Source organism: Salmo salar, chromosome ssa02, assembly GCF_905237065.1.
Source record: "Salmo salar chromosome ssa02, Ssal_v3.1, whole genome shotgun sequence".
NCBI lineage: Eukaryota > Metazoa > Chordata > Actinopteri > Salmoniformes > Salmonidae > Salmo > Salmo salar.
In genome coordinates, this window is record NC_059443.1 from 47,099,221 (window position 1) to 47,111,381 (window position 12,161).

A 12,161-nucleotide genomic window follows, 5' to 3' on the forward strand; every position below is an offset into this window, starting at 1 on the left:
TCCGTTCACCTTCACACTCCTGGGCCAGACTATACTTAATCATAGGACCTACTGAAGAGATAAGTCTTCAGTAAAGACTTAAAGGTTGAGACTGAGTCTGCGTCTCTCACATTGGTAGGCAGACCATTCCATAAAAATGGAGCTCTATAGGAGAAAGCCCTACCTCCAGCCGTTTGCTTAGAAATTCTAGGGACAATTAGGAGGCCTGCGTCTTGTGACCGTAGCGTACGTGTAGGTATGTACGGCAGGACCAAATCGGAAAGATAGGTAGCAGCAAGCCCATGTAATGCTTTGTAGGTTAGCAGTAAAACCTTGAAATCAGCCCTTGCCTTAACAGGAAGCCAGTGTAGGGAGGCTAGCACTGGGGTAATATGATCAAATTTTTTGGTTCTAGTCAGGATTCTAGCAGCCGTATTTAGCACTAACTGAAGTTTATTTAGTGCTTTATCCGGGTAGCCGGAAAGTAGAGCATTGCAGTAGTCCAGCCTAGAAGTAACAAAAGCATGGATTAATTTTTCTGCGTCATTTTTGGACAGAACATTTCTGATTGTTTCAATGTTACGTAGATGGAAAAAAGCTGTCCTTGAAACAGTCTTGATATGTTCTTCAAAAGAGAGATCAGGGTCCAGAGTAACGCCGAGGTCCTTCACAGTTTTATTTGAGACGACTGTACAACCATCCAGATTAATTGTCAGATTCAACAGAAGATCTCTTTGTTTCTTGGGACCTAGAACAAGCATCTCTGTTTTGTCCGAGTTTAAAAGTAGAAAGTTTGCAGCCATCCACTTCTTTATGTCTGAAACACAGGCTTCTAGCGAGGGAAATTTTGGGGCTTCACCATGTTTCATTGAAATGTACAGCTGTGTGTCGTCCGCATAGCAGTGAAATTTAACATTATGTTTTCGAATGACATCCCCAAGAGGTAAAATATATAGTGAAAACAATAGTGGTCCTAAAACGGAACCTTGAGGAACACCGAAATGTACAATTGATTTGTCAGAGGACAAACCATTCACAGAGACAAACTGATATCTTTCCGACAGATAAGATCTAAACCAGGCCAGAACTTGTCCATGTAGACCAATTTGGGTTTCCAATCTCTCCAAAAGAATGTGGTGATCGATGGTATCAAAAGCGGCACTAAGATCTAGGAGCACGAGGACAGATGCAGAGCCTCGGTCTGACGTCATTAAAAGGTCATTTACCACCTTCACAAGTGCAGTCTCAGTGCTATGATGGGGTCTAAAACCAGACTGAAGCGTTTCGTATACATTGTTTGTCTTCAGGAAGGCAGTGAGTTGCTGTGCAACAGCTTTTTCAAAAATTTTTGAGAGGAATGGAAGATTCGATATAGGCCGATAGTTTTTTATAATTTCTGGATCAAGATTCGGCTTTTTCAAGAGAGGCTTTATTACTGCCACTTTTAGTGAGCTTGGTACACATCCGGTGGATAGAGAGCCGTTTATTATGTTCAACATAGGAGGGCCAAGCACAGGAAGCAGCTCTTTCAGTAGTTTAGTTGGAATAGGGTCCAGTATGCAGCTTGAGGGTTTGGAGGCCATGATTATTTTCATCATTGCGTCAAGAGATATAGTACTAAAACACTTTAGTATCTCCCTTGATCCTAGGTCCTGGCAGAGTTGTGCAGACTCAGGACAATGGAGCTTTGGAGGAATAACCAGATTTAAAGAGGAGTCTGTAATTTGCTTTCTAATGATCATGATCTTTTCCTCAAAGAAGTTCATAAATTTATTACTGCTGAAGTGAAAGCCATCCTCCATTTGCGGAGGCTGCTTTTTAGTTAGCTTTGCGACAGTATCAAAATGAAATTTCGGATTGTTCTTATTTTCCTCAATTAAGTTGGAAAAATAGGATGATCGAGCAGCAGTAAGGGCTCTTCGGTACTGTCTTTCCAAGCTAGTCGGAAGACTTCCAGTTTGGTGTTGCGCCATTTCCGTTCCAATTTTCTGGAAGCTTGCTTCAGAGCTCGTGTATTTTCTGTATACCAGGGAGCTAGTTTCTTATGACAGATGTTTTTAGTTTTTAGGGGTGCAACTGCATCTAGGGTATTGCGCAAGGTTAAATTGAGTTCCTCGGTTAGGTGGTTAACTGATATTTGTCCTCTGACGTCCTTGGGTAGGCAGAGGCAGTCTGGAAGGGCATCAAGGAATCTTTGGGTTGTCTGAGAATTTATAGCACGACTTTTAATGCTCCTTGGTTGGGGTCTGAGCAGATTATTTGTTGCAATTGCAAACGTAATAAAATGGTGGTCCGATAGTCCAGGATTATGAGGAAAAACATTTAGATCCACAACATTTATTCCATGGGACAAAACTAGGTCCAGAGTATGACTGTGGCAGTGAGTAGGTCCAGAGACATGTTGGACAAAACCCACTGAGTCGATGATGGCTCCGAAAGCCTTTTGGAGTGGGTCTGTGGACTTTTCCATGTGAATGTTAAAGTCACCAAAAATTAGAATATTATCTGCTATGACTACAAGATCCGATAGGAATTCAGGGAACTCAGTGAGGAACACTGCATATGGCCCAGGAGGCCTATAAACAGTAGCTATAAAAAGTGAGTGAGTAGGCTGCATAGATTTCATGACTAGAAGCTCAAAAGACGAAAACGTCATTGTTGTTGTTTTTTTTGTAAATTGAAATTTGCTATCGTAAATGTTAGCAACACCTCCGCCTTTGCCGGATGCACGGGGGGTATGGTCACTAATGTAACCAGGGGGTGAGGCCTCATTTAACACAGTAAATTCATCAGGCTTAAGCCATGTTTCAGTCAGGCCAATCACATCAAGATTATTATCAGTGATTAGTTCATTCACTATAACTGCCTTGGAAGTGAGGGATCTAACATTAAGTAACCCAATTTTGAGATGTGAGGTATCACAATCTCTTTCAATAATGGCAGGAATGGAGGAGGTCTTTATACTAGTGAGATTGCTAAAGCGAACACCGCCATTTTTAATTTTGCCCAACCTAGATCGAGGCACAGACACGATCTCAATGGGGAAAGCTGAGCTGACTACGCTGACTGTGCTAGTGGCAGACTCCACTAAGCTGGCAGGCTGGCTAACAGCCTGCTGCCTGGCCTGCACCCTATTTCATTGTGGAGCTAGAGGAGTTAGAGCCCTGTCTATGTTCGTAGATAAGATGAGAGCACCCCTCCAGCTAGGATGGAGTCCGTCACTCCTCAACAGGCCAGGCTTGGTCCTGTTTGTGGGTGAGTCCCAGAAAGAGGGCCAATTATCTACAAATTCTATCTTTTGGGAGGGGCAGAAAACAGTTTTCAACCAGCGATTGAGTTGTGAGACTCTGCTGTAGAGCTCATCACTCCCCCTAACTGGGAGGGGGCCAGAGACAATTAATCGATGCCGACACATCTTTCTAGCTGATTTACACGCTGAAGCTATGTTGCGCTTGGTGAACTCTGACTGTTTCATCCTAACATCGTTGGTGCCGACGTGGATAACAATATCTCTATACTCTCTACACTCGCCAGTTTTAGCTTTAGCCAGCACCGTCTTTAGATTAGCCTTAACGTCGGTAGCCCTGCCCCCTGGTAAGCAGTGTATGATCGCTGGATGATTAGTTTTAAGTCTAATACTGCGGGTAATGGAGTCGCCAATGACTAGGGTTTTCAATTTGTCAGAGCTAATGGTGGGAGCCGTCGGCGTCTCAGACCCCACAACGGGAGGAGTAGAGACCAGAGAAGTCTCGGCCTCCGACTCCGACTCGCTTAATGGGGAGAACCGGTTGAAAGTTTCTGTCGGCTGAATAAGCGACACCAGTTGAGCATTCCTACAGCGTTTCCCTCCAGAAGCCATGAGAAAGATGTCCGGCTGCGGGGACCGTGCGAGGGGGTTTATACTAACGTTACTATCTGTACTTACTGGTGGCACAGACGCTGTTTCATCCTTTCCTACACTGAAATTACCCTTGCCTAACGATCGCGTCTGAAGCTGGGCTTGCAGCACAGCTATCCTTGCCGTAAGGCGATCGTTCTCCTGTATATTATAAGTACAACGACTGCAATTAGAAGGCATCATGTTAATGTTACTTAGCTTCGGCTGTTTGAAGTCCTGACGAACCATGTCCAGATAAAACCTCCGGGGTGAAAAAGTTGAATGAAAAAAGTTGAGTGAGGGAAAAAGTAAAAATATACGGTAATGAAAAAGTAAAAAACCGTCAGGTATCAAAGTAAGATCGGCAACAAAAACGCACAGTAGCGTAAACAAGTCTGCAAGTTGTGACCGGGTTGTGACCGGAAATAGAGTGAGCTGTGCACCTGACCGAGTTCTCAAAGCTAATGATCTAAGGTTTGTATCATTCGCAACTAAAGTTTTCAAATAAGTCTAGCATATAGAGCCTGGTTCAAATGATCACTTTTACGCTCAACATAGCCACTTCATATGCACACTCGCTCCGGAATGGGAATTATATCCTTCTTACTAGAAAATCATATCATATAAAATTATGAAACAGGACTATCTTGTCTCCTAAATGAACTAGCCTACTGCCTATGGCATGGTGCAAAAAATATACACTGCTCAAAACAATAAAGGGAACACTAAAATAACACATCCTAGATCTGAATGAATGAAATAATCTTATTACGTACTTTTTTCTTTACATATTTGAATGTGCTGACAACAAAATCACACATAAATAATCAATGGAAATCCAATTTATCAACCCATGGAGGTCTGGATTTGGAGTCACACTCAAAATTAAAGTGGAACCACACTACAGGCTGATCCAACTTTGATGTAATGTCCTTAAAACAAGTCAAAATGAGGCTCAGTAGTGTGTGTGGCCTCCACGTGCCTGTATGACCTCCCTACAACGCCTGGGCATGCTCCTGATGAGGTGGCGAAAGCATCCGCCAACTCCTGGACAGTCTGTGGTGCAATGTGGCGTTGGTGGATGGAGCGAGACATGATGTCCCAGATGTGCTCAATTGGATTCAGGTCTGGGGAACGGGCGGGCCAGTCCATAGCATCAATGCCTTCCTCTTGCAGGAACTGCTGACACACTCCAGCCACATGAGGTCTAGCATTGTCTTGCATTAGGAGGAACCCAGGGCCAACCGCACCAGCATATGGTCTCACAAGGGGTCTGAGGATCTCATCTCGGTACCTAATGGCAGTCAGGCTACCTCTGGTGAGCACATGGAGGGCTGTGCGGCCCCCCAAAGAAATGCCACCCCACACCATGACTGACCCACCGCCAAACCGGTCATGCTGGAGGATGTTGCAGGCAGCAGAACGTTCTCCACGGCGTCTCCAGACTCTGTCACGTCTGTCACATGTGCTCAGTGTGAACCTGCTTTCATCTGTGAAGAGTCGCCAGTGGCGAATTTGCCAATCTTGGTGTTCTCTGGCAAATGCCAAACGTCCTGCACGGTGTTGGGCTATAAGCACAACCCCCACCTGTGGACGTCGGGCCCTCATACCACCCTCATGGAGTCTGTTTCTGACCATTTGAGCAGACACATGCACATTTGTGGCCTGCTGGAGGTCATTTTGCAGGGCTCTGGCAGTGCTCCTCCTGCTCCTCCTTGCACAAAGGCGGAGGTAGCGGTCCTGCTGCTGGGTTGTTGCCCTCCTACGACCTCCTCCACGTCTCCTGATGTACTGGCTCCTGGTAGCGCCTCCATGCTCTGAACACTACGCTGACAGACACAGCAAACCTTCTTTCCACAGCTCGCATTGATGTGCCATCCTGGATGAGCTGCACTACCTGAGCCACTTGTGTGGGTTGTAGACTCCGTCTCATGCTACCACTAGAGTGAAAGCACCGCCAGCATTCAAAAGTGACCAAAACATCAGCCAGGATGCATAGGAACTGAGAAGTGGTCTGTGGTCACCACCTGCAGAACCACTCCTTTATTGGGGGTGTCTTGCTAATTGCCTATAATTTCCACCTGTTGTCTATTCCATTTGCACAACAGCATGTGAAATTTATTGTCAATCAGTGTTGCTCCCTAAGTGGACAGTTTGATTTCACAGAAGTGTGATTGACTTGGAGTTACATTGTGTTGTTTAAGTGTTCCCTTTATTTTTTTGAGCAGTGTATTTTCTTCATATCATAAGGTTTCTTTAGAGCTGCCTAAAATAAATAATGGGTTTATTGTAATAGTGTATATTTAATGGATTTATTAGACTTTTTAAAATGTAGACGTTCCAAAGGCGCACATCAGTCGCTTGTATGCTGCTTGTATGCGTAGATGCCTTGAGACGCAGTTATTTACATGAAAATAACCGGCTGACAAAATGTCATGACTGCTACAGCGCTACCCTTGCACTGCAAAGGCTGCGACTTTTGTGGAGCAATAGGAAACGATGGTTCGTGTGAGGCAGTTGTTAATGTGTTCAGAGGGTCCCTGGTAAAAGCCCAGGTTGGGGCAAGGAGAGGGACGGAAGCAATACTCTTACATTGGATCACTCATTTGGGCTCTGCCCAGCTGCTGGGGTTGCTGTGGAGAAGGTTGTCAAAGGGGGTTGAGTGTAACTGGCTAGTTAGTTAGCGGTGCGTGCTAGTAGTGTTTCAATTGGTGACATCACTCGCTCTGAGACCTTGAAGTAGCTGTTTCCTTTGCTCTGCTTCATAGGAGGCAGTTGTTGATGTGATTCAAGTCCAGGTTGGGGCAAGGCGGGAAACGGAAGTAATACTGTTACATTTGCAGCTGTGTGTCTGTGTGCAAGAATGTGTTTGTGAGTGTGCTTGTTTATATCTGACCCATCCTGTTTTTTCTGTCCCCTCTCTCCAGAGGCACAGTGGGGACGTGACATCTACAGCCTTGGTCAAGCACCTGAGTCACCGGCGCTTTGTGGCATCATTCCAGGTGGACAGTGTGCAGCGCAACGACCAGGACCTGTACCGATGTGTCACCCAGTCCTCCAGGGGCTCTGGGGTCTCCAACTTCGCTGAGCTCATTGTCAAAGGTAAATACGCTCGCAATCAGTCAGTGGGGGCGAGGCTAGGATCTCTCAATATCCTGTACTGTAGGTCTATGAACCAAGGGTGAACTGAATAAAACTGATTTAGTTATGTTACTTTGTGTTAGCAAAAGCAGTAAATGTTGTAAATGAACGTTTACATAATCTGTCATCAATTTACACATCCCACACACTTGTCAGCTGTGGCATAATTAAATCAACACATTGAAGTGCTTGATTGATATTATCATATAGACCAGGTATTCCCAAACTGAAGTATGTGCAATGTAGTCGGGGGTACGCCAAATAAAAATGTGATTCACATAGAAAAATCATTTTTTTAAATGTTTTTTTTTTTGGTTTAAAAAAATATATATATCTTCACATTTTAAAACAGACCATTTATATTTTCCAACGGGCTATACATTTGGGTGAGGTTTTTTTCTCCACTGAGTAGCCTTGTTTCACTGCCAAAAATAAAAATGTTGGCGAAATAACAACACAATGTCAAATACAGGTAGCCTAGTCAAATAAGTAACATCCAATCACATTAACCGTTACTCTCTCGCAGGAATTCCATTAACGATCCGTATGTAGCCAAATGTAGCTGTTGATCATTCCGTTTGCTCGAAAATGGATAAATGGTTAAAAAAAGTAAGGACCGCGTCCATAGAGACACATACCAGCAGTGCTACACCTGCACCTGTCGACGACACAAGTTGTTCTGCTTCCATGAGCACATCCAGTGCTAGCATCAGTAATTCTATATTTATTGTTTGCCCAGCTAGCATGGACACTGACAGTTGTGAATCTGATGCAGCCGAAGAGCTACTGCCCCCTTACCCGGGAAAGCATCAAACAACAGACCGGGACGTTGGACCATCAAAGAGGTGCAAATATGATGAGAACTACATTGATTTGGTGTTCACTTATATTGGGAGTAGTGCCTTTCCTCAGCCACAGTGTGTTATATGTGCAAAAGTACTATCTCACAACTCGATGAAACTCTTGCGCAGACATTTAGAAACAAAACATGCCAATTAGAAAAATAAGCCACAGGAGTTTTTTTGAGTGAGAATTAAGACGACTTTTGAGTAGTAAGACATGTATAAAAGCAACAGATACTATTAATAAGAAGGGGCTAGAAGTGTCTTATGTGGTGAGCTACCAAGTGGCTAGGACAGGCAAGCCCCATGCTATTGTGGAGGACTTAATTCTTCTTGCTGCCGCGGATATGGTTGGGACAACGCTGGGGGAAAAGTCCAAGAAAACTATACAGACAATGCCTTCATCAAACAACACTGTTTCACGACACTCATCAGTGACATGGTAGGAGATGTTTTGAAACAATTACTGCTTCGCATACAAGCCAGTGAATTTTATGCATTACAGCTGGATGAGTCAACAGACGTGGCGGGCCTGGCACAGCTCCTGGCAAATGTCCGTTGCGTTTATGGGGGTTCAATTAAGGAAGATATCCTCTTCTGCAAACCACTGGAAACCAGGACAACAGGAGAGGATATTTTTAAAGTACTGGACAGCTTTGAGACATCAAATGGACTTTGGTGGTCAAGAGGTGTTGGTACCTGTACTGATGGCACAAAAGCCATGACAGGGAGACGTAGTGGAGTGGTAACGTGCGTGCAAGCAGTTGCTCCCGATGCCACTTGGGTACACTGCAGTATCCACCGAGAGGCTCTTGCTAACAAGGGAATGCCTGACAGCTTGAAAGACGTTTTGGACACTATAGTGAAAATGGTTAATTAACTTTGTTAAAGCAAGGTGAAGATGGCACCGGAGGGTAGGGCTGCTGTCTTATCGGATCTTAACCACCCATGCAATTTTTTTTTTTTTTTTTTGTGTTGTTCATAACTTGTTTTGTACATAATGTTGTTGCTGCTACCGTCTCTTATGACCGAAAAGAGCTGCTGGACATCTGAACTCGGATTACTCACCTCAAATTGGATGAGGAGTTCTTCTTCAATGAGTCAGATGGGAGGGATATACTACGGACACCCGACCAGGCCCAGATCCCTCTGATTTCCCGGAAAGGGTAACATTGGTTTCGGGGAAAGAGATCAGGATGCCTTGTGGGGATCAGGCGACAAGTGACTAATCTGCCCTTGCCTTCCATTCTGCTAGGTCACGTTCAATCGCTGGAAAATAAATCGGACGAACGGAAAGCACGTATATCCTACCAACGGGACATTAAAAATTGTAATATCTTATATTTCACCGAGTCATGGCTGAACGACGACATTAATAACATACAGCTGGCAGGTTATACACTCTATCAGCAGGACAGAACAGCAGCCTCTGGTAAGACACCAGGCAGGGGCCTATGCATATTTGTAAACAATAGCTGGTGCACGATATCTAAGGAAGTCTCAGGGTTTTGCTCACCTGAGGTAGAGTATTTCATGATAAGCTGTTGACCGCACTATCTACCTAGAGAGTTTTCATCTGTGTTTTTCATAGCTTTTTCGTAGCTGTCTACATACCACCACAGACCGATGCTGGCACTCAATGAGCTGTATTCCGCCATAAGCAAACAGGAAAACGCTCATCCACAGGCGGCGCTCCTAGTGGCCGGGGACATTAACTTCTCTAGGGCCAGTGGGACGATTTCGTCCCACCTACGTAACAGCCAGTGGAATCCCGTGGCGCGTTATTCAAATACCTTAGAAATGCTATTACTTCAATTTCTCAAACATATGATTATTTTACACCATTTTAAAGACAAAACTCTCGTTAATCTAACCACACTGTCCGATTTCAAAAAGGCTTTACAACGAAAGCAAAACATTAGATTATGTCAGCAGAGTACCCAGCCAGAAATAATCAGATACCCATTTTTCAAGCTAGCATAGAATGTCACATAAACCGAAATCACAGCTAAATGCAGCACTAACCTTTGATGATCTTCATCAGATGACAATCTCAGGACATTATGTTATACAATACATGCATGTTTTGTTCAATCAAGTTCATATTTATATCAAAAACCAGCTTTTTACATTAGCATGTGACGTTCAGAACTAGCATACCCCCCGCAAACTTCCGGTGAATTGACTAAATTACTCACGATAAACGTTCACAAAAAACATAACAATTATTTTAAGAATTATAGATACAGAACTCCTCTATGCACTCGCTATGTCCGATTTTAAAATAGCTTTTCGGTGAAAGCACATTTTGCAATATTCTAAGTAGATAGCCCGGCATCACAGGGCTAGCTATTTAGACACCCAGCAAGTTTAGCCCTCACCAAAGTCAGATTTACTATAAGAAAAATGTTATTACCTTTGCTGTTCTTCGTCAGAATGCACTCCCAGGACTTCTACTTCAATAACAAATGTTGGTTTGGTTCAAAATAATCCATAGTTATATCCAAATAGCGGCGTTTTGTTCGTGCGTTCAAGACACTACCCAAAAGGGTAAAGAAGGGTGACGCGCCCGACGCGTTTCATGACAAAAAATGTCTAAATATTCCATTACCATACTTCGAAGCATGTCAACCGCTGTATAAAATCTATTTTTATGCCATTTTTCTCGTAAAAAAGCGATAATATTCCGACAGGGAAATCGTGTTTTAGTACAAAGAGAGAGAAATTAAAAACATGGTGTCGCCCCATGCGCTAAAGTTTTTCAGCCAGCGGCTGGAACAACATCATTAAGCTTTTTCCTGGGTTCTGAGAGCCTATGGGAGCCGTAGGAAGTGTCACGTTACAGCAAAGATCCTAAGTTTTCAATAAACAGAGCCAAGAAGCCCAAGGAATGGTCAGAGAGGGCACTTCCTGTACAGAATCTTCTCAGGTTTTTGCCTGCCATATGAGTTCTGTTATACTCACAGACACCATTCAAACAGTTTTAGAAACTTTAGGGTGTTTTCTATCCAAAGCCAATATTTATATGCATATTCTAGTTTCTGGGCAGTAGTAATAACCAGATTAAATCGGGTACATTTCTTTATCCGGCCGTGTAAATACTGCCCCCTAGCCCTAACAGGTTAATGCATGGAAACTTAAATCCGTTTTACCTCATTTCTATCAGCATGTTAAATGTGCAACCAGAGGGGGAAAAATTCGACACCACCTTTACTCCACACAGAGATGCGTACAAAGCTCTCCCTCGCCCTCCATTTGGCAAATCTGACCATAACTCTATACTCCTGATTCCTGCTTACAATCAAAAATTAAAGCAGGAAGCATCAGTGACTCGGTCTTTAACCCCTGTGTGGCCATCCAGCGAAAAATCATATCGCCATTAGCATAACAAAATGTAATAATAAAAAAATAAAAAAAGTTATAATTATATTGTTTTATAGATACACCTCTCCTGAATCGAACCACGTTGTTCGATTTCAAAAAGGCTTTACAGCAAAAGCAAAACATTAGATTATGTTAGAGGAGTATATCGTAAAAGTAGCCACATAGCCATTTTCCGACCAACCACATGCATCACAAATAACCAAAAAACAGCTAAATGCAGCACTAACCTTTGACAATCTTCATCAGATGACACACCTAGGACATCATGTTACACAATACATGCATTCGTTTGTTCGATAAAGTTCATATTTATATATAAAAACAGCATTTTACATCGGTGCGTAACGTTGACTAACTATTTTCCCTCAAATGCATCCGGTGAAACAGTGCTACAATTTACTAAATTACTATTCGAAAACATTTTTTAAATGTAATATTGTCATTCTAAGATTTATAGATGAATATCTCTTGAAAGCACCTGTAATGCCAGATTTAAAAATAACTTTACTGGGTAATCACACTTTGCGATAAAAGGGGACTCTGAAAATTACCTAGTAAATACAGGTCTGCGCCATCTTGGAACAATCGCATATCACATCTAGTCTTGTATACTATTGTCAATAATCCCTTACCTTTGGTTGTCTTCATCAGAAAGCACTTCCAGGAATCCCAGGTCCACAACAAATGTATTTTCGTTCGAAAAAGTGAATCCTTTATGTTCCATTAGCTTGTTCTTGTTAGCGCGTCTGAAGGCTGATCCAAATCCTCCGTCGGGCGCGGGACAGCTATTTCGACAAAAAGCATTTTTTTCCCATTTAGGTTCGTTCAAACATGTCAAACGTTGTATAACATAAATCTTCAGGGCCTGTTTCAACAAGAGAGCCAATAAGATTCGAGGGGGACGATTGTATTGTGTTTCAAAACGTTTCGAAAGGGGA

General features: G+C 43.2%; 1 protein-coding gene across 8 annotated transcripts in view; it reads left to right on the forward strand.

Moving 5' to 3' along the window:
* Positions 1–12,161, forward strand: part of ptprub (protein tyrosine phosphatase receptor type Ub) — a 406,174-nt gene that overhangs the window by 234,671 nt on the left and 159,342 nt on the right. For all 8 annotated transcript variants that reach the window (XM_014169371.2, XM_014169389.2, XM_014169399.2 and 5 more), the window contains exon 6: positions 6,784–6,958. In XM_014169371.2, coding sequence (XP_014024846.1) covers positions 6,784–6,958 — 175 coding nt within the window. The remainder of the gene's footprint in view (positions 1–6,783; positions 6,959–12,161) is intronic.